General features: G+C 34.0%; 2 protein-coding genes across 13 annotated transcripts in view; both read right to left on the reverse strand.

The window, feature by feature from the left end:
- Positions 1–5936: 5936 nt before the first annotated feature.
- LOC138122654 (uncharacterized) lies at positions 5937–16366 on the reverse strand. The gene is made up of 8 exons (XM_069036910.1): positions 16143–16366; positions 15525–16011; positions 15182–15420; positions 14515–15058; positions 8839–8987; positions 8274–8781; positions 7794–8044; positions 5937–7741 (listed from the first exon to the last, which is right to left on the reverse strand). The coding sequence occupies exons 1-8, from the start codon at positions 16274–16276 to the stop codon at positions 7495–7497; spliced, it is 2559 nt and encodes an 852-aa protein (XP_068893011.1). The 5' UTR covers positions 16277–16366; the 3' UTR covers positions 5937–7494.
- Positions 16367–21468: 5102 nt separating this feature from the next.
- Positions 21469–25201, reverse strand: part of LOC138123418 (uncharacterized) — a 39707-nt gene continuing 35974 nt past the window's right edge. For 7 of the 12 annotated variants that reach the window (XM_069038168.1, XM_069038163.1, XM_069038162.1 and 4 more), the window contains 2 exons: positions 24580–25182; positions 21469–21992 (listed from right to left, as the gene is read on the reverse strand). The gene's annotated coding sequence lies outside the window, so the exon portion shown is untranslated. The remainder of the gene's footprint in view (positions 21993–24579; positions 25183–25201) is intronic. The other 5 variants (XM_069038165.1, XM_069038160.1, XM_069038164.1 and 2 more) reach the window with 2 other exon arrangements.

Here is a 25201-nt window from a genome sequence, read left to right on the forward strand (position 1 = left end):
CCACAGCAGCCAACGACCAATTTTCTTTAAAAAAAAATAGCTTTGCAATAGCCCTAGCTGTCTGAATCGGAGTGAGATGTAGCATTTAAAAAAAATAGTTTCAATAATTTTTTTAACGCTTACTTGGGCCAACCAACAGATAAAGTAATAAAACCGCCCCCTAGTGCCCGCGTATTTTAAATAGCAGCTTCCAATTGGCTTATTCAAAATGTGCGCAGATTTTCGAAAGCCTGATGTACATCCACAAAAATTACTTGACGGCATCCGGCATCTCATTCGTTTTAACCTCGCTTCGGGAGTTTGACCACGTGTTTATGTTTGTTTGTTTTCCTTGGCATTTTTCGATTTGTATTATAAAATAGTTTTTTTACAAGACTTTTGGTTCGCTATTTGTTAGAAAGAACCTGCTTCATTGTAAAACAGGCTTCGGCGTATATCGTTCTACGCAACTAGGCCACATCCCCTTTTTTTTATTACTATATTAGGACGCCTATGATTTAAAGTAAAAATCAAACTACTCTCGTGTCAAAAATGGATTACTCCCTAGAATTCGAACTTTTAGGGAAATAACGTTTTTCATGTTGTGTGTAACTAGAATTTTCAAAAGTTATTTTGAATGCCTAAGGTTGGTTACTTTGAATTGAGAGATAAAATCCAAATAAATATGCCGCCAGTAACCAAAATTGATTGTGAAACGAAAAATCATCTATCACTTAGCGAGAAATTAGTCATTTGCAACTGTTACAATTAATTTGCTGTCTTATATTTTTGGGATATCTTTTGTTTGTCACCAGAAATCACATAGCCTCCAACCTAACCAAATTTATGGCAACTTAGTAACGAATATCCCTAAATCCTAGGGAGTAATCCATTTTTGACACGAGAGTATAAAAAAAAACGTTCACTTTTGGATGGCCGCGATAGTACTTTAATTATTTTTGAATTTTCAATTCATAAATTGTTCAAACTGTCTTCCATAGGCTAGAGTCCGTAGGCTGCAAGGCACTAACCAAGACGATCATAAAAATTTAGTCGAACATTTTCTCACTGTCTAACGGTATATACCTTCTGGGCAAGAAATAATCTAATAAATTTAATGTACAGTTAGGGACACGGAATTTCGGGCATCATTTTTCTCTTCAAAAAATTGCAATGTAAATCACTATTTATTGTTAACGTGACATTCAATTTAAAATTGAGGTTAATGTAAAGCCTATTTTACATTTTTTGACGGTATATTGACAGTGATGGCCGAAATTCCGTGCTCGAACTGTACGGTCGATGGACAAAAAAAACTGGGACAAAAATGACAACTATTGAAATTTGGCAAATTTGCACAGTTTAATGCCTTGAGTTTAATTCAGGTTTGCTAACAAATAGGTTAACTATGGTATCATGACATAAGACAAAAATGCCACAAAACAGTGTTTTTGCCCTCTACGGTTTTTGCTAACGTTTAGCTCGTTAGCAATTGCTCGTATGGTGGTAATACCCTCCCCAAGACGTTGTCTAATTAGGTGTTTTTGGAATTCAGTTAGATTCGGCATTAGGTACAGCTGACAAGATAAATGTCAACAGTGATTGTAAAAGTCAGTTTTATTTTGACTTTATTTTGACAATTAAAAGCTGGATACAAATGTAAGAAATTTTTAGTGTCCCAGTTTTTTTTGTCAACCAACCGTACTATTCCGGACACGGAATCTTGGCCAACATTTTTTAGACTTTTCTAAAAAAATTATGTAAACCAATCATTAGTGTCACTAATAAATGACAGTTATTAAAAATCACTTTAAAGTTTTTCTTGTGACATCAAAAAAGCAGGGAAATGGCATTATCGAGTAAAAAGTTGGGTTATATTCAATTAAGGCCAGTTCACACATATTTGTCAGTTAAATGTCAGTTGTGGCTAAGATTCCGTGTCCGGAATAGTACATACTTTTTTTAAATTAATTCCGTAATTATTTTATTCTGTGGTATCGTGTGTTCCAATAAAAACTCACTCGCAGTATGCCATGACTATAGAGATAGATAGACTGGTCATGTCGATTTTAGGATCATTGGAAGTAGTTCATTTGTTACTTACAAATTTTCATCATATTGAGTTGTGACAGATAACCTATAAATTTACTTTAGTAGTTCATTTCACATCTGGTACTAAGACATACTTCATTTTTGTCATGGCTTGCTGCGAGTGAGTTTTTTGTGGAACACACGATATATTAACTGAAATTGATTTATAAAATACGGGATGATCAAGAAGGACTGTTTAAGTTGGTAACACTGAATTGTATTTTAAATCGTATAACAGGAGTAACTTTCGGTTGTTGATGGCTTGCTGTTGTTAATGCTATACCTACATCAGATATTTGTCAAATAAACCAACAAAACATATCCGGTTGCAGTGTTATAAATAACCGAATTTAAAAAAATTCTTAATTGTACTGCCAACTTAAACAGTCCTTCTTGATCACCCGGTAGAAATCTGATATTCTGCCAAATTTCACTTAAGAACTCCTGCTAAAAAGCTTATTACCACCATCCAAAGTTTTTATCATGTAAATCCCTATGGCCAGCGTTAAAAAAAGGCACCGTATAATAAATGAACCATTATGGACCGGGTCGAACGAAATAGCGTTGCTGCACATCCCCACCTAATGTCCCTTCACCAAACGACTGGAGTCTATACCTGATTTTTTTCGAAGACAATCCAACTTGAAAATTTTTAACCAATCAAATTGCAGCATTTTTCAAATCAAATTGATTTTATAGTGAAAAAACACCATACTGGGAGTTTCTCAGCGATTATTTTTTAAACAGCCCTGTCAGCCAATCGTAATGAGGAAAAATTTCAAATGGACCATTAGCATCAAAATTACACTGACTATTTGCTAGAGTGCATTTCAACGAGAGGTACACAGGCGTGGCTACCGAGATGCGCCGGATGTAGGGGAAGGGCGACCCAAAATCGAGTTTATTGGCGTAGTCCAGTTTTATTTTTGTTTTTACTTTCACAACACAGGAAATATCAGATTTTCACAACCGGGATTAAAAATCAAGTTGTATGACATAAAAGAGAAGACGGTTAAGAACAATAACCTTGGTTGTGATTTGCGACAAAATGGCGAAAAATCAGCTATTGAAATGAAATTAGAAAATTCCCTGGAAAGTACAAACTAACGCCGCTACTGTCTAGGTAAGCCACGCCACCGTAGACCGAAACAGATTTCTACGCAAGTTTATAGACGTGTACCTCTCGTTGAAACGCACTCTAGTAGCTAATTACCGCGATAATTTTTTCGTTATTATGAAATCCCACTCGTGGACTTCGTCCACTCGTGAGATTTCTGTAGCAACTTGTCTTATGTCATCATACCATAGTTAGGTAACCTATTTGTTAGCGAACATGAATTAAACGGTGCAAATTTGTCAAATTTGAATTGGAACAGTTGTCATTTTTGTCCCAGTTTTTTTTTGTCCACCGGCCGTACATTTGCTTTCAAAACTTTCGCGTACACATTCAAAATCAAGTAACAACGATTTTGCAAAATTTAAGCAGTGTGAACGGGTAATTTTTAAGGTACTATATCTTTAGAAGGTAGCGCCATTCCGCTCCACAATTTTTCGCCTCGAAATTAAAAGAGATGGCATTATCGATAAATCCCGTCATGGCCAACTTCATCTAGCTTCCGCTGCGCTCCATACGGCCGTCCCAATAAGGGTCTAAAGTTGATTCTGCTAACCTAAAAAAATCGTTTGGTAACTAGCCCCATCTGTTGCAACATTTTTAACATAAATCTTTATGGGTTGATGGGGAAACCGTGTTTTTTTGTCAGTTTGGCGGAAAAATGTGAACCGGACTTGATACTACCCTTTCGACCGTTAGAGAAAATTCGAAATTTAAGTAAACCAATTATTATTTTTAATCGCAGTAACACCAAATATGCAGCTTCTGTTGCTTTCATAGCAGGGTATATTGTAAAAAAATGAAATGAAATATTTCACTGCGACAGTTGTCTCTCTCCTATATTGTCTTTTTCAACCCCTGGTCCTCTTTTACGTTCAATTAATCTTCAAAATCGTGGCGGTTTGACATCCGAATTATCAGTTTGTAAGTTTTTTTAAAGAATTGGCAGATATTGCCTCCACAGAAATTTTATCATATTTGGCCCAAGAAAATATTTGCAAACAACTCGTAACAATTTTACTTCCACATTTAATTCGTAATTCCCTCTTTATCTGTAACACACATAAAGACAAAATTTGTAAAGTTATTATAGAATTATTGATGAAGCCATTTTTAAATAATAGTTGTTCACAAAAAACTGATTCCATAAAAAGAAAATCAATTGCTAATAAACCCATAAGTGGAAAGGTTTTAAAATTATAACACTACGTATCTACCAAAGAGGTACTATCGGTGGACATAAAAACCTGGGACAAACGTCACAATTGTATAAAGTCAAAAATCAGAAATATACATTGGGTAAATTTGGCTTTTTACAAACAAGGTTATAAAAATTATGACATATTGTCAGAAACATCAAGTTAAAGTTCAGTTCTTTAACGTTCTCTTCATTGACAATGATTTTATATAATAACACAATTGATCTAGCATCTCTTACGTTCAAAGAGTTAATTTTAAATACTGACAATTTTCATTTTGAGTGACAATTCAAAAGTCTGATATACAATGAGCAAATTTTGGATGTCCCAGGTTTTAATGTCCACCTATAGTACCTACATACCTACCTACCTATCCACCCATTTAGGTATGTTCTTTAGTTATCACTCCTTTATGCTGTTTAAAATTACGTTACTTTTGAGTTTTGTTCCTTTTCCATTGTTTTATGTAAATAATGTATTAAATATAGTTATATATTTTCCAGTTTTACAAGACTATTACATATTTTCGTTTGGTTTTCATATCTTTTTGAAACTTCATGACACTTGAAAAGATACGTCAATCATTGTTATTAACATTTTTCTCCGCTAGTTGGGGCTAGTTACCAAACGATTTTTTGAGGTTAGTAGAATCAATTTCAACAATGAAAATTGGCATATTGGGACGGCCGTATGGAGCGCAGCGGAAGCTAGATGAAGTTGGCCATGATCCCGTGAGTGTGACAAAGATAGAAGCATACACAATTTTACGGGATGTTTGTATCGAGTCAAACAGATTCTATCTTTGTCACACTCACAGGATTTATCGATAATTCCATCTCTTTTAATTTCGAGGCGAAAAATTGTGGAGCGGAATGGCGCTACCTTCTAAAGATATAGTACCTTAGTAATTTTGAAATTAGATTAAAGATGACATTGACAGCAATTAAGAAAATTATGATCGATCTTCTACTCACGGTCCCTTCTTGTTCCCACCACTTCTTTACTTATTACTTGTAGAACAGTGCTTTTATTTAGCCCATCATGAGTAGCAACCCTTCTTATCGACTACTCCTCTTCTACAATTTGGTAAGAATGAAAACTTTGTCTTGCTCTGTCAGTCGAGCCATTTTGACTTTTCAAAAGTTTAAATGTCAGAGCTGATTAATTATAGTTGACTCAAGTTGCAAAAAACCATTTGTCATTTGCAACAGCATTTTTTCGATATTTTTGAACAAAATAAAGGCACAAAAAGACCAGAAAATCATAGTTTGGATTGAATATTTTGCACATAAGTACAGTTTTAAAGTAATTTCAAATGACTAATGCCATAAAAGTGCTGTTGCAAAGGCAAAGTGGTTTTTTGCAACTTGAGTCGACTTATACCACAGTATAGAGCCATAAGAATCAGTAGTTTCACTCGGCGGCGACACCTTTTATTTTTTGTCATCAAATTGCACTGCGCAACTCACCCATGAGTTGCCAGTGGCGTAGTTAATTCCATAATCATACGGGTAGATGTGAGAGTTAAAACCAGGCCGGAAATGAAAATGACATTAGAGGATTCAAATATTATTTAATATTTTATGAAGAGAATCAGTGGGAATAAGGGAATACATAAATTAAACAATTTTTATATACAGATGCGTCCTAAAAAACGCCGTAAGCCATATCTCCGTTATTTAGGGCTCAATTTAAATAAAACAAAAACTGGAAGAAATCACTTTAAAAACTCTATAAACACAACATAGACTTTTTTTTTTTCAAAAAGCCATTCAAGGTCAGATGATAGTCAACATTATTTTTTCAAAGAGCTTGGTATATTTTTTATTCCTATTTTGAAAGAGATTATTTTTCTGAATACAACGATATGCCGCATGTCAGAATGCGCTTAATAGTCACCGAGAAAATAAATAAATAAAATTGCAAATAGCAGCGGTCTTCCCATTGCGCAGTCACCTGCGAGTTCGTCAGCTGATTCGAGATCTGCGACCATTTGAACCCGCGAGTGAAACTACTGCTTCTTACAGCTCTATACAGGGCGCGTTCATAAAATATGGGCGAAGGTAGAGTGTGGGGAATATCACGTGACTGCAGTGTCACTCCGGCATTATGAACGGAATCGGGTAAACGCGTGTTTTTTGTTTTTGTAAATGTCAACATTGTCAACTCACATTTAATTGTCATCTATTTAACCACCTGCTTAAATGAAGAACAAGAGACTAAAAATGCAATTTGACGAAAGAAAAAGGAAATTAATTATTTCTGTGACAATTTGTTCTGCAAAAAAACGTTTTTCCCGTGTAAATTTGTTATCACCGGATTCAATACAGGAAGGGTAAGAAAAGAATATAAGTGTGGTTGCACAAGGAATACCTTTAAGAATTGTTGGATATGTTGAACGGATTGTACCGGGGTTAACCAACAGACAATTTCAAATGCATTTCAGAGTCAGCCGTTCCAGTTTCGAAAATTTTGTTCCCATTATACTATGGCGGCCAAAAAATTTTAGCCGTCACTATCTTGACATTAAGTGTAAATAAATCTTTAGGAACCGTAACCACACTTTCAATTCTAGTCATTTTGACATGCATATTGTTATTCTGCCAATAAATTTAAACTGTTTAAAACTAAGAGTTTCCAAAAATCCCACATGAATAAACAAAACTATAGAGCAATCGTACATAGATAACCTGAGGTATGAGTTTGAAGTTGAAGTTGTGAATGCACAAAAACAAATTTCACGCACGAAATATAAACAATATTTTTTCTATAATTGATTCAAAAAATTGAAATTAAAAATTCAAATTTTTGAAGGAACTCTGAAGTTTCAATGCAGTGACCATGTTGCTAGGTAACTAATAAAATACAGTGCGTGAAGTGAAACACAGAAATAGTCGTGTGCGTGAAATCGCATTTCACACACTGTTTTGTATGGTTTCTATGGTTTCGATCTTACTAACAATGCAAAAAGAAATACACGTTAGAAAATGACCCACTTCAGGCACCGATAACTATGCGTGAATTTCAATTTTTTGAATCAATAATAGAAAAATAACTATACTATATGTAGGTACATGATTTTTTATGTGTTGCTTATACCGCAACCACATATTAAACACCTAAACTCGAATGTTTGATGCCATCTAGTATTTGGGCACTACACAAAGGTGTATCAAATGGATAGATATTATTGATGTCCTTATAGTTTATTATGTATTTTTCTTTTTTGCCGTCGAAGTTCACGCAGGGGGTAAATCTGTGACCCCACAAAATATCCGTATTTATGTAAGACGTCCTATTTTGAGAGGGCTGACCAGTCACTACAGAAAGTCCTTCTGCCACTACGATTATTTCGATTCTGTGAAAAGAACTTCTATAAAAACATATCTTCCTAAATTAAAAGGTCTTACGGTTTTAGGAGTAACTCATGTGGAGGTACTTTCCACAACGGACTTTGTGAATCTATCACGTGTATAATCTCAATTGGAAATATAAGAAAGCCGTGAGGTTGAACATTCATTTGTTTCATGTCGAATGAATTTGTGATACTCTTGACCTGCTTGTCGACGAAATACATTGTTATTTTGGTTCCAATGGAAATTTTGCCAGTTAAATCCGTTATCCGGAATACGAAACACAATTCACCATCTCTCAAGCATATCTACAATAGAAATATTTAAAACAAATGCATTAGATTTTTGTTTTTAGATAACACACGATTCGTTATAAACGTAGAGGGGTTATAAACGATTAATCGTTTTTGGTCGTGTTCTCTGTACCAACATATTTTGTACAAATGTTTGTGCTAGGTACCTATGTATTTTATTTTCTTCTTGAAACATATTTTCAAAACTGTTTTTTAATTAGAATGAAATAACCGTAGGACTTACCACAGCTTTTGTACTGAAAAAACCAAGCGTGTTTTTAGTAAACGGTTTTGAAATTTTCACGTAAACTGCAGTGATTAATACTCCTTGAATACCCACACTGACCAAAGCTTGAAGAAACGGCACAATCCATCCCTGTATACACTGCTCTGTAGGATATCGATATCCATATCCAATGGTCAGCATCGTCTCTATACTTAAAAGGACATATCCTGTCAAATTCTTCGTATTAATTATGCACAAATCCGTGGTATTTTCTTCAAAATCTCCACTAATGTAAGCAATCCACATCCACAATAATCCAAAAACGAAGAAGCTGATAAAATTTACCACAAACAAAGTAATTGTGATCCATCTCCATCGAATATTTAACAACGTATTGCCCAAGTCTCGAAAGTAAAAGAGACGTTTTTTGGGGATTTTTACATGATGGGTGTTCAGTCGACCGATTTTGTTAATGATTCGAGTGTGGTGCACCTCGTTTCTGTTACTCCTAATACTGCACCTTGAACTGTAATTAAATCAGTTCTTCCTGCTAACAACAATAAGAAATATTTGTGTTGGTTACCTTCTGTAACTGGTAGCAGAAATGCTACATCTTTTTCGGTACACATGGGGCAAGTCAACCGATTCATTGGAGGATACTTCTATATACTGGTCATTTTCATCGTCGTATTTTAACATAGTACTCTTTTTGATCGCAATGTATTGAACTGAAATTTATTTAAACAAACAAGATAAGATTGTTCTTTTTAGCGATAAATTCCTCTTATCAACTCGTCGCTAGTACAACTTTAGAAGTTACATTAGTATCGATATTGTTTATTTAGAGTGAAGAAATATCGTCGAGAATCGCATCATGAATCTACTACCCAATGAGGAAGCTACGTTTATTGTTATCATGGATAGGTACATAAAATATTTCCGGAAATATTTTTGACAACTCTAGGTGGAAAGAAAAATATTTCCAGTATAACAAAAATTGCAAAATTTTTATTTAAATTACTACATTTTTATAAATAAAAGTTCAATTTGTTGACGAGTTAAAATTGTACAGTCTTGGTATGTATTTTTAAAAAACTTTAGATAGGTACATTTTTTGTCGTTCACTGACGGTTAATGTATTCATGCGATTTTCTTGCCGAATATCGCTCTGTATAGATTCATATCCTGACTATTCCACTCACCTGTCATTTGTTAAAAATGGACCAATAAAAACACAATTTTACACATTTCTTACCATGGTTTCAAAAAATTGGACCGAATATTTCCACTCGTGGAAATTGTCATCTATCTATATATATAAAACTGAATGTCTGTTTATATATTTTGTATGCAAATCTACAGTTTTACTCCGATCTTGATGAAATTTTGTACACTTGATCTTCAAAACAAGAAAAAAATTACTGTCTACTTTAATTTTACAAAAACCAACCCCTACTACCATTTTCAACCCTGTTAAGAAAAAAAGACAGTTTTTTCGAGTTGGAAATATCCTCACCTTCGCCGCTTCACCCCTATTTCATCCTCTGAGTATATCGTCACCTTCGCCGCTTGACACCCACAAAAAGCAACCCCTATTATCATTTTTAAGCCTGTTAAGCACAAAAAAACTTTTTTCGAGTTGGAAGTCACGTTTGCATGATATGTTCAGGGTGTCATAGTTACATTTGGTTGTTTATAAAAGTAGCAATTTCGCAAAATGTGTTTGAATGATTGTGTTTTACCGGAAGATGTCTTAAAGGAAGCAGAACAAGCTTCAAATAGCTTAATACCGGAAAAATCAAAAGGCAGGTATCTGAAATCAAACGAGACAATCAAACAATAGGAAGATCTAAATAAGGTTACAACTGAAAATAAAAGTGTTATGTTGGCGTATTTTCATGAATTAGTAGTGAATTAGTAGTGATCATAGTGTTAGTTTATTATCGTATTGATCTTTTTGTTTATATAGGAAATTACATGAGGGCGCCAGCCCGAGGGTAATTTTGAGCGACAAACACGAGTGTCCCGAGGTATACTTGGAAGAGAATCGCCCGAAAAAACTTTTCCCTGGGTAAATTATATCGGAAATTTTTCCTAGGGAAAATTTCCGCTTAATTAAATTGTGATTGGTTGATATTCAAACAATTCGGAGTTGTGATTTGTCAATATAAATTATGTGACATTTGAGGGCGATTCTCTCGGTAATAGCACTAGTGATCCCAGCGATAATTTTTAACAAATGAATGCAGCCTTGAGAATTGCTTCCAAATGGACTCACGTGTCTTTTTTGTGTTGTTGACAACATTTTCTTCGATTTCTGCGTTAATTTCTTCTTCCGATTTGCTGCCAAATTGTCAAAGTTGGTTCATGCATGGAATAGTCCTCCGAATACAACTCGTAGTACAAATTATGTAGACTATTTTTCAAAGTGGTTTCACTCATTCAATTGTGCTTGCGAATCTCACTCGTGTTGGTGCACTCGTGGATTCATTCCCAAGCACAATTGATAATTCGTGACCAGTTTGAAAAATAATCGGTTGTAATTCCACGAGAGCTCTGAAATGATCGATTTTTAACACGAAGGCTCTCCTAGGTAATAACGAGTGTCACTTTGACAGTATTAATTTCCCGACACCGAAGGTGGAGGGAAATTATGTCAAAGTGACACGAGTCAATTTTCAATTGTTTCATTGCCAACAGACTCAGTCATAGTTGATCACGCTGTACATATTGCAACAATATCTTGATTTCAAATTTTGAAAATAATTATAACTGAATCCACGATGGCTCTTAGTCTTGTCACTTTGACGTTAAAGCAAAAAATCTTTGTCAATTCGAAGAATTTGTGTTTACAATAACGACGAAAAGGCTGACATGCTCCTCATTTATGGAAAGTGTGATAAGAATTCTGCCGCCGATGGTAGATACTTCGAACACCTTTTACATTAACTTAATTTGTTAATTTATTTGTTGAATTTTGATTAAATAATACTGGTTATCTGTCAATTTGACATTTCTGACAAATTTATCCAACTTACCTAATAAGCCTAAAGTTACCTTAACATTAAAGCTTATCATTTACCATAGAAACATATTGTTGCAACAATCCATTAAAGTCACGTTAAGATAAACTCGACTTTATAGTTTATTATGAAACTGGCCCTTACTTTGCTTTCTAATTTAAAAGAAATAACACGTTTGATTTAGTAGTTACTGCCATTGGTATTGTTGGTTGCAGGAAAATACAAATTTACAAGTACCCTTCTCGTGAATAACCTGTATTTATATAACTTTTTTTTTTCTTAAAATGTCTTCCCGAACACGATGTCAAAGTTTTTTACACCTATTATAAATCACCCTGTGTACTACCGAATTCATGAAAAACTAGGACAGCAGAACGTTGTAGTTATGTCAACTTTTCAAAAATGTTGTAGTGTAACGTTTCTACGTACTATGCCGGCCAAAAAATTTTGGCCGTCATTGTGTCAATTCAAAAAAAAAAAATTGTAATCCGTACTTTATTGTCATCATGATTACCGTCTTGATTATGAACTTTTTTTTTGGGTGGTAAATTTCAAAACTCAAAATTATTTTGTCATTTCTACTACACAGAACGTTTACCTCAGGTTATCCATGTACGATTGCTCTAATTTTGTTCATTCATGTCGAATTTTTGGAATATCCGGGCTTCAAACAAATTGATTGTCAAAATGACAAGAATCGAAAGTGGGGTTACGAATCCTAAAGGTTTATTTATACTTTATTTGAATGTCAAGAAAGTGACGGCCAAAATTTTTTGGCCGCCATAGTACTGTTAAATAGTGATGGATAAATGACCGGTCATTTATTTTTGGTCAAAGTTGACCGGTCCTTGGGCGGTCAATTACCAGTCATTATTGGTCAAAAAGTAGGAACTAGTTAAACATCACAAAATGATTCTTTCAATGTCAAGGATTATTTTAATACCAAATAATGGTTCTTAATTCCATTTTTTATAAGATTTATTGATCGATAAATTATTGTTCTAAAATTGTGTAAGTGAGGTTAAGTTTGAATTGTTTGAAGTTATACTTTGATTTTTCTTTAACATATTTGCTTGAATTTGAACTTTTTGTTAATTTAAAACGCTTTAAAACTTTCAACACAACTGTGTGTGTGTATTTTCAGTTACGTAAATGACATCAGACAACCCAACATAACCTCATCCTCATCTCATCTGTCAAACAGTCATCATATCCTATAATCTTCAACATTATAAGCGGGAAATTTAAATTTTAAAAATGACTGGTCAAATACGTCAAGTCATTGACAATTATTGACCGGTCAAATGGGTCATTGACTAAGTCAATTACCGGACCTCACAACACTACTGTTAAATAAAAGCCTCTGACAAATTAAAACGAATTTATTTTGGGTAGATGACCAACATAACTGCATTTGAGTTTGATTACTACTCCTCGATCTTGCTGTTTCTTGATCCAAGCAGAGCGGTGTTTCCCCCGCTGCCTCCGGACCACTGGCCTCGCCGTCTGGCGGTATATTTGAAATTTCATCTAACAGTACTTTACTCTCGTGTCAAAAATAAATTACTCCCTAGAATTCGAACGTTTAGGGAAATAACGTTTTTCATGTTGTGTGTAACTAGGATTTTCAAAAGTTATTTTGAATGCCTAAGGTTGGTTACTTTGAATTGAGAGATTAAATCCAAATAAATATGCTGCCAGTAACCAAAATTGATTGTGAAACGAAAAATCATCTATCACTTAGCGAGAAATTAGTCATTTGCAACTGTTACAATTAATTTGCTGTCTTACATATTTGGGATATCTTTTGTTTGTCATCAGAAACCACATAGCCTCCAACCTAACCAAATTTATGGCAACCTAGTAACGAGTATCCCTAAATCCTAGGGAGTAATTCATTTTTGACACGAGAGTATGTTAACTGGTTACTAATGTCCAACATGTCAAGTAGATAACCTAAATACCTTTGACGTTGGATTGAGCATTGTTAAATTCGAACTGTCATAATGACAGACGTTTATATTTGACATTTTCATATAGCCCAATTTACTCCAACAAAATTTTGCTGTACTTACAGTTTCTCATGAATTCGATAGTACAGTCGATGGACAATTAAAACTGGAACAAAAATGACCATCACATAAATCAAAATTAACAAATTTGCATTGTTTAATTACTTACGGCTTTATCACAAATATGTTAACTTTGGTATGACATATTATATAGACACTGACAAATATATTGACAATTCAATAGTCTGATTTACATAGGTTAAATTTTAAGTGTCCCAGCTTTATTTGTCCATCGACCGTACATTATTCTTTATCTCGGTGAGTTATCTTAGGGAAATTTACAGCCGTCAAGTTGAATTTAGGGATTTTTGAAATTTCCCATGGAAAAGTGTGTTGGTAGTTGGCAGACCGGCCACATACTTTCCGGTTTATGGTTTAAGAATCCGGTTTCCCAAACCCAAACTTCTTTGCAATATTGCCCGGCATGGGCATAATGTTCGGGTTGACCGACGACGGACGCCGGTAGTTTTCAGAGCGGGTGTACGGCTTATAAAGGCTGCTTTTTTAAAATTTGGCATTGAAGTTGGCGTTGTAGAGTCAATTGAGAACCCAGCACTCGTATAAGAGCGTAAGATTTTAACAGCTGATCTGTTACCCGTTATCCGTATAGTGCATTCACAATCGACTCTGCAACGCGAACTTCGACACCCGTTATATTTACATTTCGCGACATAAGACTGCGAGATTTGGAAATGAATGCTTGACGATGATTCTGAATCTGAATGACAGCGATGACAGTTACTATTTGATTTACACCACAAAAATTTGGTCGAAAAAGTAAAATTTACAAAGCTAGCCATGGTTTGCTTGATCGCATCGACCACTCACCATGATAAAGAATAGTGTACCTACACTTCTGTTCACTAAAAAAGCATACACGTACATTTTGGTTGTGTACCTGATGTCACTAAAAAATTGGACAAAGTACCTATACTAAACAATATCAAGTGTAAAATATATCCAATTAATGATCAGAAACAAAAACTTTGAAAAAAATGAAAGGACGTGAAATAGGGACAGCAAAATAAAAGTGACGAAAAATAAAACACAATTTTCTTTTTTTAAACATTAAAAATGTCTCGATTTACTCTTCTGCTCCTCACGTTCTGTTTTTTATCTCTCTCTTTACCTAAAAATAAGTTTCTAGTCACAGTAAAATTAAAATGACGTTTCGCAATAATCCTGACAATCAATTTTAATATCATACATTTCTTTGAGAAACATTTGAAGACTGAGAAACAAAGCATCCATTTTTTCGTTATTATGGTCGATTTCTACTTTGCTACTTATTTTTTTTTCCGAAACGTCGTCATTATCGGAGTCACTAACCGCTTTACTTGTGTCACAACTCTCGTCATTATCCATGGAGCGATGTACTATAACCGGTGACAGGGTCATGCTGTCTGAATTTTGTGTATACTGCATTTCTCTCAGAGAATTGTCCGTATACGAGGAATAACTATGGAACAGGGATATATCTTCGCAAACTTCACGCAGTCTTCGAGCACTGCACAGAGGCATCACAACCTCTTTCGTGGTGTTGAACAGCTGATGGTTCACTACATAGCACTCACGCTCTCGCTCGTAGAGTACACAGGGTTGAAATGTGTGCCCCCAGAGTATTTCCGTATTTAGGTACGACGCTGTTGCGTTTGACATCTTGGAAGTAGACAAGGATGTGCCTTCCATTGAAATAATTACCTCAAACCTGCAATGAATGATTCTCTTTGGAACATCTGTTTATGAATTTTTTAAATATTGTTCAATTTTTAGCACTAATATTTCTGTTGTGGTGTTACTGATTAGTGTAAAAATAATATTACCAACTCACCTTTTTAACACCAAATCCCTAGCCGAAAGGTCCCAAAATGGACTACTCGAATTTATGAAATGAACAACTTCAACGGGCCAAATGAGTAGTCCATACGATTCCAGTTTAATCGATTTTAAAACAAGTTCACCATCTCGTTTTTGAACAACATAAGCTCTCACTTGGTTTTGACAGTGATATCTTTTCTCGTTATCTCTAATTCTAAATATCAAACAAAACCGACCATCTCTCTGACATATCTACGATTAAAAAGTATCAAGCGATGACAATTTGTGGTCTAGATCACTACACATTTATAAAAATGTTTTCGTGCTAGATATGAACTTAAAAATTTTGAACCTACCGTGGCATGTTTGCTGAAACATTTCATGGAATTGCCTTTTCCCGGAGCACTTATTTTTTCAGAAACAACACCGATGAGCAAACCACAGACACCAACTCCGGTTACAATCTGAGTACAAAACAATAAAACAGCTTCAGGACAGTGATGGCTTATATAACGATTACCGTATCCTATGCTCGTTTGGGTCTCGATGCTGAACAATAAATAACCGGCGAAGCTTTGAATACCATGGAGACATAGGTTTGTGGTGTTGGTGTTCAGATCTAAATCTCCATTATTAGCAGAGACCATCATCCATACGTAGGCGAAAGCGAACCAGGTGAACATATAACTGGACGACAAAGCTATTAACGTCCATTTCCAATCACTGTTGATCAAAGTATTGACTAAATCGTGGAAGTAAATTATTGCCAGGAGACGTCGTTTGGTTCTATGTACTACTGACTGTCCATTTTTTAGTATTAGACGTTGATTGGCGCGGCATCTTCTGCAATAAACTAGTCAATTAAAAATACTACAGTGTAAAATAAAATGATCTAATGTAAAGAGAAGAAGTGAAAGTGAATTTGTAGTAGGTATAGGTATAGAAATTTTTTAAATTAATTTTTGATTAAGTACCTAGCTTTGCTTATATTTCTTTGTTTGACAAAATACACTGGATATGAGTCACTCACGAACTCGAACAAGCACTCATTATAACTGTCGTTTTCATTGTTAGAAGAAATTATATCTTCATCATTGCTTTGAACCATAGTGCAACACCAGTATCATTTATTTAATACGACAATGGTCTTCTTTCTAAGCGAAGTCATGTGTGACTCAGTGCAACGATTATACTCTGATTTGCGTAAATATTTACCTAAGAAATTATCTTGTTTTATGAACTTTATCAGGCTATATAAAAACTAACTTGTTACAAATGTCTCTTGAGTCACGTTAAATTACAAATTTTTATAGTCATTGCTAAAATGAGTCATTTTGTGCTGCTTCGTGTTTTAAATTATAAAATGAGGGAGTTTTGCGAAAATAGGACAGGTATAGTTCGTGCCAAAACTAAATAACCACCAACATTGCATTCTATACGGAAAATCAACCGGCAACGTTGTGTACTTAGATTTGATTGGTCTAGCATCCTAGTAATAATATAAAAACTTCCATTAGTACCCGTACTGAATTTTGTTTTTACCAATTTAATTCAACAGGTGGTGGTTATATTTGGTTTTGGCATGGCCTATAGAGTTCTGTTAGCGGCTGAAGGGCACAGACAATTAAACTATAGTAAGACGTCTCACTGCTATCCAATTTTTGGAAACGCGATTCCAGCGCGGCTCGAGCATTTGGCCCAACTAATTTTATAAGCATGCTTGATGGTTGTTGTTTAACTTAATAATTTTTCCTCATTTAATATTAATTTCAAATGTAAAATGTCTTTAAAATACAGTTTTATTAATTATTTGTAATAAAAAAATTAACAATAAACAACTAAACTTTAATAACTAAAATTTAATACCTATGTAAGTATTCTGAAAAATTCCCATTTTCTTCCTAACATGTCTTTGACGATTTTTTTTTTCAAATACTCATCTTACGTCCTGCAGTTTTTTATAAATGATCAAATTGATTGCTGCATCCAACAATTTTGTTTTAATTTCCAGAAAATGGCTTGTACCTACACGTAAACCATGAAAAATTAATTTTTCGTTCTAAGGCGATACGTAATTTCTTTCCAATATAGGTAATTTACTTCTTCAAATGTTGACAACACAAACACACAACTCTTTTGTTATATACCGGGATATCAAAAATTATCTTGGTCAAAGGTGATCATGAATTGGAAAATGTCCGTCTCAACTTATTTCGTGTGACGATTTTTTCGGTACGAACGATTGGCCTACCAGAACCTTTTTTATGAGTCACAGACATTTTCGCGAAACACACCAACATAATTTGTAATGCATGCATAAAAATCTTTCGGCATCATCGCAAAGTGTTTGACAGATTTTGATATTCAAAAAATGATTGACATAAATGCTTCGACAATTATTTGAAAAATCAGGACTACCTTTGACCAAAATAATTTTTGATATCCCGGAATTTTAGTTTCAATTTTGACTTGTCATGCTCCTTATAAAGAGTAAAAATATGTTGAATATCCGTATTTTGGGCAAATAAGGCAATTTTAAATTTAGAAATTGAGAAAGCCCCTACATATGACACTGCCTGCAAGTCAAATTTATCTTTAAAAGTAATACCTACTGTTTTCCACCACAGAAACATTGCAAGATAATAATTCGTTTACATTTTCTTGTACTTTAGATTTCACTTTTAATTTACCGACAGATGCCTCAAATTGTCCAAAAGATGACTTGCATCATCTTCACAATTTTCTCCATTGTTTTTATAACCCACTACATTATGGAGAATAAGTAGAACTTTTTAATTATTTTTCTCATAATTTCCTAACATCAGTTGACGTTGCCTCATTGAGTTGTTCCGCGAATTTTGGGGCACCCAGTATTTTAATTTGTAGTTAAATTTAACTTCCGTTGGTGCAATCGGCCAATAGAGTTTTTCATTCAGAAATAGTGCAGAGAAATGTTTTTGCTCACGTAACTATAACACTGCGGTATCGAACAATAACGTTTTGACGTACCTACTCATCACTTCATGCGTACTTTATTATGAAAAACAAACGAATTTGGATATTTGCAGGCGTTTGAAATGTATTAAGTACGGCTAATACGTAAAAACGTCTTTTCCCTATTTCGTTAGTTCAAAAGTGGCCGCCAAAGGTCAGCCGTTTTGCTGATTTTCTCCAATACCATAAAAGTTTGGAACTTGTAAATCTTACCTTTGTGATTTGCTAACAAAAACCGTAAATTTTAGCAAGGTAAGTAAAATTTTTGTTGTAGATTGTTTTCTTATAGTATTTTTATCTTTCTAAGGAATTTTGGCTTAAGTCATAAATAAACCGAACAAAGACCCTACTTAAAGAAATTTATTGTGATATTGTACCTGTCAATCACTAGCCGGTCTCGGAGAAAAAAATTACCTGGGGTAGTACTCAAAATATTTGTCGGAGACCCTCCAGTGATTGACAGGCACAATATGACAATAAATTTCTCTAAGTAGGGTCTTTGTTCGGTTTATTTAGGGCTTAAGTCAGAATTCCTTAGGAAGATACAAGCACTATACACTGTTTTTCGTTTGGTTTTCCTCTTTTGTCAATTGTATTTCACAATTTCTCAATAGTTATTTCCTATCTCTATTAAATGTCAAAGTGACGTAAAGTCCATTCAAAAATCAAAAAACCACCACCTGTTGCTTTAGGTTGGTAAAATTTAAAAGACCCTAGGTAGATATTTTTTCATACTATGTTGGTAACTATAAATTATGACCTTTATTTGATTCAAAATAAAATTCAATTGCTTTGAATTTCGTTCATATTGTTTTATTAGCAGCACGTTTCATTTATTTATTGATTCTTATTATTTTTACTTAAACATGCCCAGAAAAACAAGACACTTAATAAACATTTAACCTCAAAATGACAAGTCTCACCAAATTTTACACTAGACAGCGTTTCCGATAGTAATTATCGAGGAAAATGCGACGTTGGTGGTTTTTTGATTTTTGAATGGACTTTAAATATGAAATAGTTTTGAGAAATACCTACTGAAATACAATTGACAAAAGAGGAAAACTAAAAGAAAAAAACTGTAATAACTCTTAGATCATTTAGAAGTTTTTTTAATCTCGCACTGCTAAATTCTGTTGTTGCACATCTTTAAACTGTTATATGTATTAATTTAACGCAGTGGCGGCTCGTGACCAAATCAGAAGGGAGGGCACACACACTTTTCCTCACCATCCAAGAGGTGGGTTATTACTGTCTGTTTTCTCCTTCAATGCTAAATCAAAAGCCTCACAGAATTTTATTCAATCTATTAATTCTCCTAAAATATATATGTTTTGTTTAACTTGTTCAATCTGCTTTTGCACCTGAAGACGATAAGTAGTAAGCACCATTGAGTTGATTTCGAACATCTACGTGAGTAACGTGACCCAAAGTAACAAATTCATTCGAACAACAGAGATGTTTATGACTGACAGAGTGTTTTTTTTTTCAATTAAATGTTACGCCGCGCCGATCTGTACCCGTACTGGGTCTAAATCACTGGACCCCATTAATAAACACACGAAACAAAATAGAGAATTACTCATATCACAACCACACAACCATTCTGCATGTTTGTACATACCTACATACCTATTTATCAGAATTAAAATTTCGAGATACGGTTTTACCTTTAACAGAATGCTGTTTTCGAATTGGCAATTTCGGACGAGGGGGCCCCAACGGTTTAAAATAGACACAACCGAATTCATTGTTGTTGTTGCTACGTGCTACCCTTACTTACACTTTACACTAATAAGTTTCTATTTTATTATTATTATTATTATTATTATAGGCCGTGCAGAGGCAGAGGATTGTCTCTTTTATATCACCACACGTGCACTCTAAATTAAAGTACAATTATCAGGAAATTATTGTAAATGCAAATGCAGCAAAAGTACCTAACGGATAAAATCATATGAATCGACCGTTGAGAGCGATTCGATTGTCGTGGAAGTTCGAAGTTGTTCTCGTTCATTAAATCTTTTCTAATTGGCTCGGGCCGACCAGCTTCTTGCCCGAATGTGCGTTGTTGACACATATTAAATAACACGTTAGCGGTTGTGTTTTAAGCGTATAGAAATGGCAAGGCAGACAGGGTTTCCACTGAGCTCGCCCGTACACAAGAATTAAATGTATTAAAGGTGAGCGCATCGGTTCAAATTCGTTCAATCAAACTTTGAGGTGAGCGCAAATACACAGGAACATCGGTATACAATATACAAATAATAAATTTATTTCAAAAAATGAATAATATTTGTTTCTCCCGTTTTTCCCCTTTTTGAATTGGGGGGGCAATGCCCGTGTGCCCTCCCTGCACCAGCCGCCACTGATTTAACGTGATCTTCTTTTGCGAGGTATCTTTGTCATTGTGTTTGGGGTTAATTGTCAAATGTTCAAAAGAGAATCTTCATCTTTTATTATTAAATAATCACGGATCACATTTGTCGATTGGCAACTACACCCACAATGGGTAAATTGTCACAAAAATGTTCCGTTACCTTTTTATTCAAAAAGATTATTAGATTTTATTTTGAAGCCAAAATAACATTTTCAGTATTTAGCCAAATGTTTAAGCTTTGTGTAGTGGTTTAAGATTTTGAAAAAGTGAAGTGCTCTTGATAAAATAAAATCAAATGTTAAAATTGAGACTTTGAGCCCCGGTCTGCCCTACACGTGGTGACTTTTATCAGCCACATTTCTAGTCTTTAGTGACAAAGTTTTGCCAAATTATTGAATAAAAGATTTTTTATTATACCTGAATCATAATCCCTGTTTTTGACACTAAAATGCGTGCGAAAAAGGGCCTTTAAAACACTAAAGCTTTAAGGGTTGCTTAGGTAATAACAAATTCATCTACATTTTGAACAATGATAAATAGACATTTATACACAATTTATGATAGCAACGAAACAACAACAATTGACCATTTCTATATCAACGATTAATGACACAGATTACTTCGCAAAAGGTATTTCAATTTACTTTTTTTTTGTTATAATTTTCAGATTGTAGTGCAGGTATAATAAAAAATAGCGTATGATACACGTTTATAAGGGCCTTTAAAGCACTTGCGACGTTAAAAGCACTCCGCTACGCGTCGTGCTCTTAAACTCGTCGCGCGTGCTTTAAAGGCTTCCTTATAAACTTGTATCATAATATACTATTCCTATGTAGCGCGAACTTTGTAGTAAGCATTGTTTCGTATTAAGAAACAGACAAGCAGAATTTTGTTGTGCAGTAGTGCAGTTAGAAGAAATAGTCATATTTTTAGTGTAACTATTGTTTTTATTTGAATTACATTTAAAAACTTTTCATTGACATATACCTAGTACCTATACATAATATGTACGTCACATTTGCCAACCGCTAAAAATCACCAGAAATTGGAACAAAATCCTCCAGGAGGAACTCTAGTTGTTCGAACGTTCTGATTTGATTGTAGAGTTTGACCGACAACTGTGCTTTTTTCTTCAAACATTTTTCCTTCTTCTTTTTCAATCGATATTGTCTGAACATCTTTGAATTCATCTCCAAACATTTCTACACTTTTCTGGTCCTCCTTTAATTCCTCTCCGAAAATTTCTACATTTGTCTGATCTTCTTTCAATTCATTTTCATTTTTCATTATACTTTCGACTGCAGTTTCACACCTACTTGGAGGAGACGCTTTCGGTGGAGTATTTTCACACTGGGTAAACAGTATATCAGAATATCCTCCACCTGGTGGTTTAAGTATTCTGCTCCTCACACGTCCATCGACAAAACCAACCGTTATATTTCCGTTCATCCTGGAAATGAAGATATAAAATTAAAAAAAAAAATCAAAATTGTAGGTATAGTCCGGGCAAAATAAATGTGAATCCTGACTTTATTAAGTCAAATTATTTAACAGCATGTTCAAATAAAAATGTAAAGGTAAGGATAATAATAATAATAAAGATTTATGATGGATGAGGAACAGATGTACAGATGGTTATCTACCACCAAAGTTGCAGGTAGAAAACTGGCTGTATTTATACACCTGCTTCTCTTCGAGAACGAACTACCATAAATCTTAATTATCGTATCATGTTGTTAAATTATTTGACTTAATTAAGTCAAGGTTCACATTTATTTTGGTTGGACTACCTATATGCATTTAGGCAGAATTTGCATAAAACCTACAATTGATTTGACTTCTGATGTGACGATGTTGGGAATTACCTCAACCACAGATTACTCATATAACCAGATAGTGCACTTGACCAGCAATGCATTGATTGTAGCGGTTCAAGATTCTTGCCGCGGTAGCTTTCGTTTGGTTCGCGCGAATTTAAAATGTGATCCGATCGACGCGGAATTCTAAAATTGTAAATTCGGCAAATAAGAATTCTAATCAATTCTATGGATGTTATGTCCATAAAAATGATACAGAAAATAAAAGCAGAATAAAATATTAACGCAATATATTTTTCAGAAAGAAAAAATAATAAAAAAAGGAATACAATTCAAACAAATCAAATATTCTAAATAAAACAATCAAAATGGAAACGGGCTAACCCATACAGACTTAATTGTGGCATGAAGTAAGTTTAAATTTTGTTGTAGTGAATTTAAACCACAGTTTTATTTATACCAATTAATTGTAAGTTATTATTAGGCTTTGGTTCTAAAGATATTATGTTATAGTCAATTATAACTATTATATTAAGAGTACATTTCTATATTTTCTGGGTTAGGCCGTTTTATCTTTTACACTACCTCAAATAAACGCTTCACAAAGTCACAAATGCGATACATTCAATAACTTTCTGTTTTTAAGTGTTGGGCAATTTGTTGCGGTTGTAATATTTTAATGCATAATAAATTCTCATGTGGACATACAGTTTTAGAGAATAATCTAAGGAAAAATTTTTCTTTATCGTATTTATTTACAAAACCAACTAAACAGGTTTTTAAATTCGTGCGAACCAAAACAGAGACTTGCGCACTGAAACTGGAAACAATTCCAGGTCCGAGTGCACTATCTGTTTATATGAGTAATCTGTGCCTCAACTAACAAGATTTAAAAAAAATGCTTTTTAACAAGTTTCATCAATGTAGAATTGCATGGCACTGTCATAAGTAGTTCCGGCAATTTTCATCACATCTTGCGAAAGAATGTAACCATTATTTTACTGGTTTTGAATGATTTAAAGTCAAGGACGATTTTAAATTTTAATTACAATATTCGTTATTGTTCTGTAATGCAATATGACCAACAAAAAAAAAGAGATGAGGCGACTATGTAAAATAATACTTCTGAAAAAATGTGGCGTAGCTTCAATCACACCAACAGCGATAAAGAACAGATTTTTGCCTAAACTCCAACAAACATGGTTGGGTATGATCAGTATCATAATAATGGTTTCCATAAATTCATGTAAATGTCACTGACAGTTTATTGAATTAGACCGCACGTTTTCAGAAATTATGTTTTCCATAGCCACCTGCCTTATTTCTTTCTTTGTTAGTCACTATTGTAGATACGTACAGGGGTATTCACGAGTAGAATAATGGGCCTAACAACCAAATAATAGTAGTTTATTTGACGAGTTTGTCTAAATTGGGCCTTTTTTGGCAGGCGTGGGCCATTTTAAAACGCGAGTGAAACGAGCGTTTTAAAGGCCCACGAGTGCCAAAAAAGGCCCAATTTACACACGAACGAGTTGAATACAACGTTTTTTTGTTCGACGAGCCCCTTAAAGGTTCCAAATCGCTTGACGTTTCGTTTTGACAAGTTGTGACATTTATCAAAATCCGTTCACATAGGAGAAAATTCTCAAATTCTGACAGTGTCGAACAAAAAACATATTTCTCAAACGAGTAGATACAATTGATCTTTTTATTTTTTAATGAATCCAAGACTGCTTTTATTAAGACAATTCTCAGTTGTCATTACGTGACATCTATCATGTATGTATTTGCGTTTAAATAAAAATAACCTAAAAAATTTACATCCCTGTATGATTTTATAAATTTGTAGGTATTGTATAGTCAATGATTATTTATTCGTTTTAGTTCAATATTATTAAATTCCTACCAACAAAGTACCACGGCAACGTTTTGTGAAATAATACGTCAAACATATTTAATTTAAATTAAATAAAAGTGCATTTCTAAAATTTTTATTTTTAATTTAACAATACGTGAGATGGTCAGAAACTTTCCGCATTATTTTAAAAATTGTTATTTATAACAACGACATGCCTAACAGCCCAACACGTCATTTAAAAATACTTTGTTCTTAAGCAGTTGCTATCATATTTAATAAATTGATAAAATAGAACATAAATCATGTGCCTTTGTCGTAAAAATATGATTATAAAACGTAAAAACAGGTGAATAACTACTTACGTGGATGACACTAATGTTAGAAGAAACAGACCAGACTTTTATAACTTTTATTCGGAGTGAACTGTACAAACTGAGTTGTTTACGCTCTAGAAACTAATTGTTGAATGAGACGTATGCATATTTTTTAGACATAACTCCGTTCCAGATGTAGTTGACCCTGGTCAAGTTGTTTGTTCTCGAACACACGACTGCCCACTTGCAACGCTAAAAAGGAAGAGAGTAGAACGTACTTCCAAATATGTCTCTTCGATTCTTTTTCCGATACGAGACTTGATTAAAACAAATCACAAAAATAAAATCCAACATAATTTTAGCGTGATAACCGCATCCCAAATTTCAACCGATCATTTGCATAGTGTTTAAGATTTGAACTGACGTGTAAGTTTAACGACCCCAAATTTGTCGCTAACGCTATGTTTCAACCCACAATGTTCCTCTCTTTCCTAAATTCATCAAATCGAAAGTGTAAACACTGTATTAAATAAAATTGACACCGTAAAAATGTGTTTGTTGACACTGTTGACGACGACGTACGTAGCTGACCCCAGTCGAAGGAGTTACTCTTATTACCATGGTTGTGAGTCATGAATCCTAATTATCTTACTAAAATACTTTTTATGTA

Source organism: Tenebrio molitor, chromosome 2 (genome assembly GCF_963966145.1).
Source record: "Tenebrio molitor chromosome 2, icTenMoli1.1, whole genome shotgun sequence".
Lineage (NCBI taxonomy): Eukaryota > Metazoa > Arthropoda > Insecta > Coleoptera > Tenebrionidae > Tenebrio > Tenebrio molitor.

Excerpts from the sequence above, each read along its gene's own strand:
- LOC138122654 (XM_069036910.1), bottom strand. The coding sequence starts at position 16,276 with ATGGTTCAAAGCAATGATGAAGATATAATTTCTTCTAACAATGAAAAC. Across the intron at positions 8,988-14,514 it reads AGGATTATTGCGAAACGTCA|TCAGTTCAATACATTGCGAT; the intron begins TTTTAATTTTAC and ends TTTAAATAAATT. Across the intron at positions 8,045-8,273 it reads TTTTCAGTACAAAAGCTGTG|ATATGCTTGAGAGATGGTGA; the intron begins GTAAGTCCTACG and ends TTTCTATTGTAG.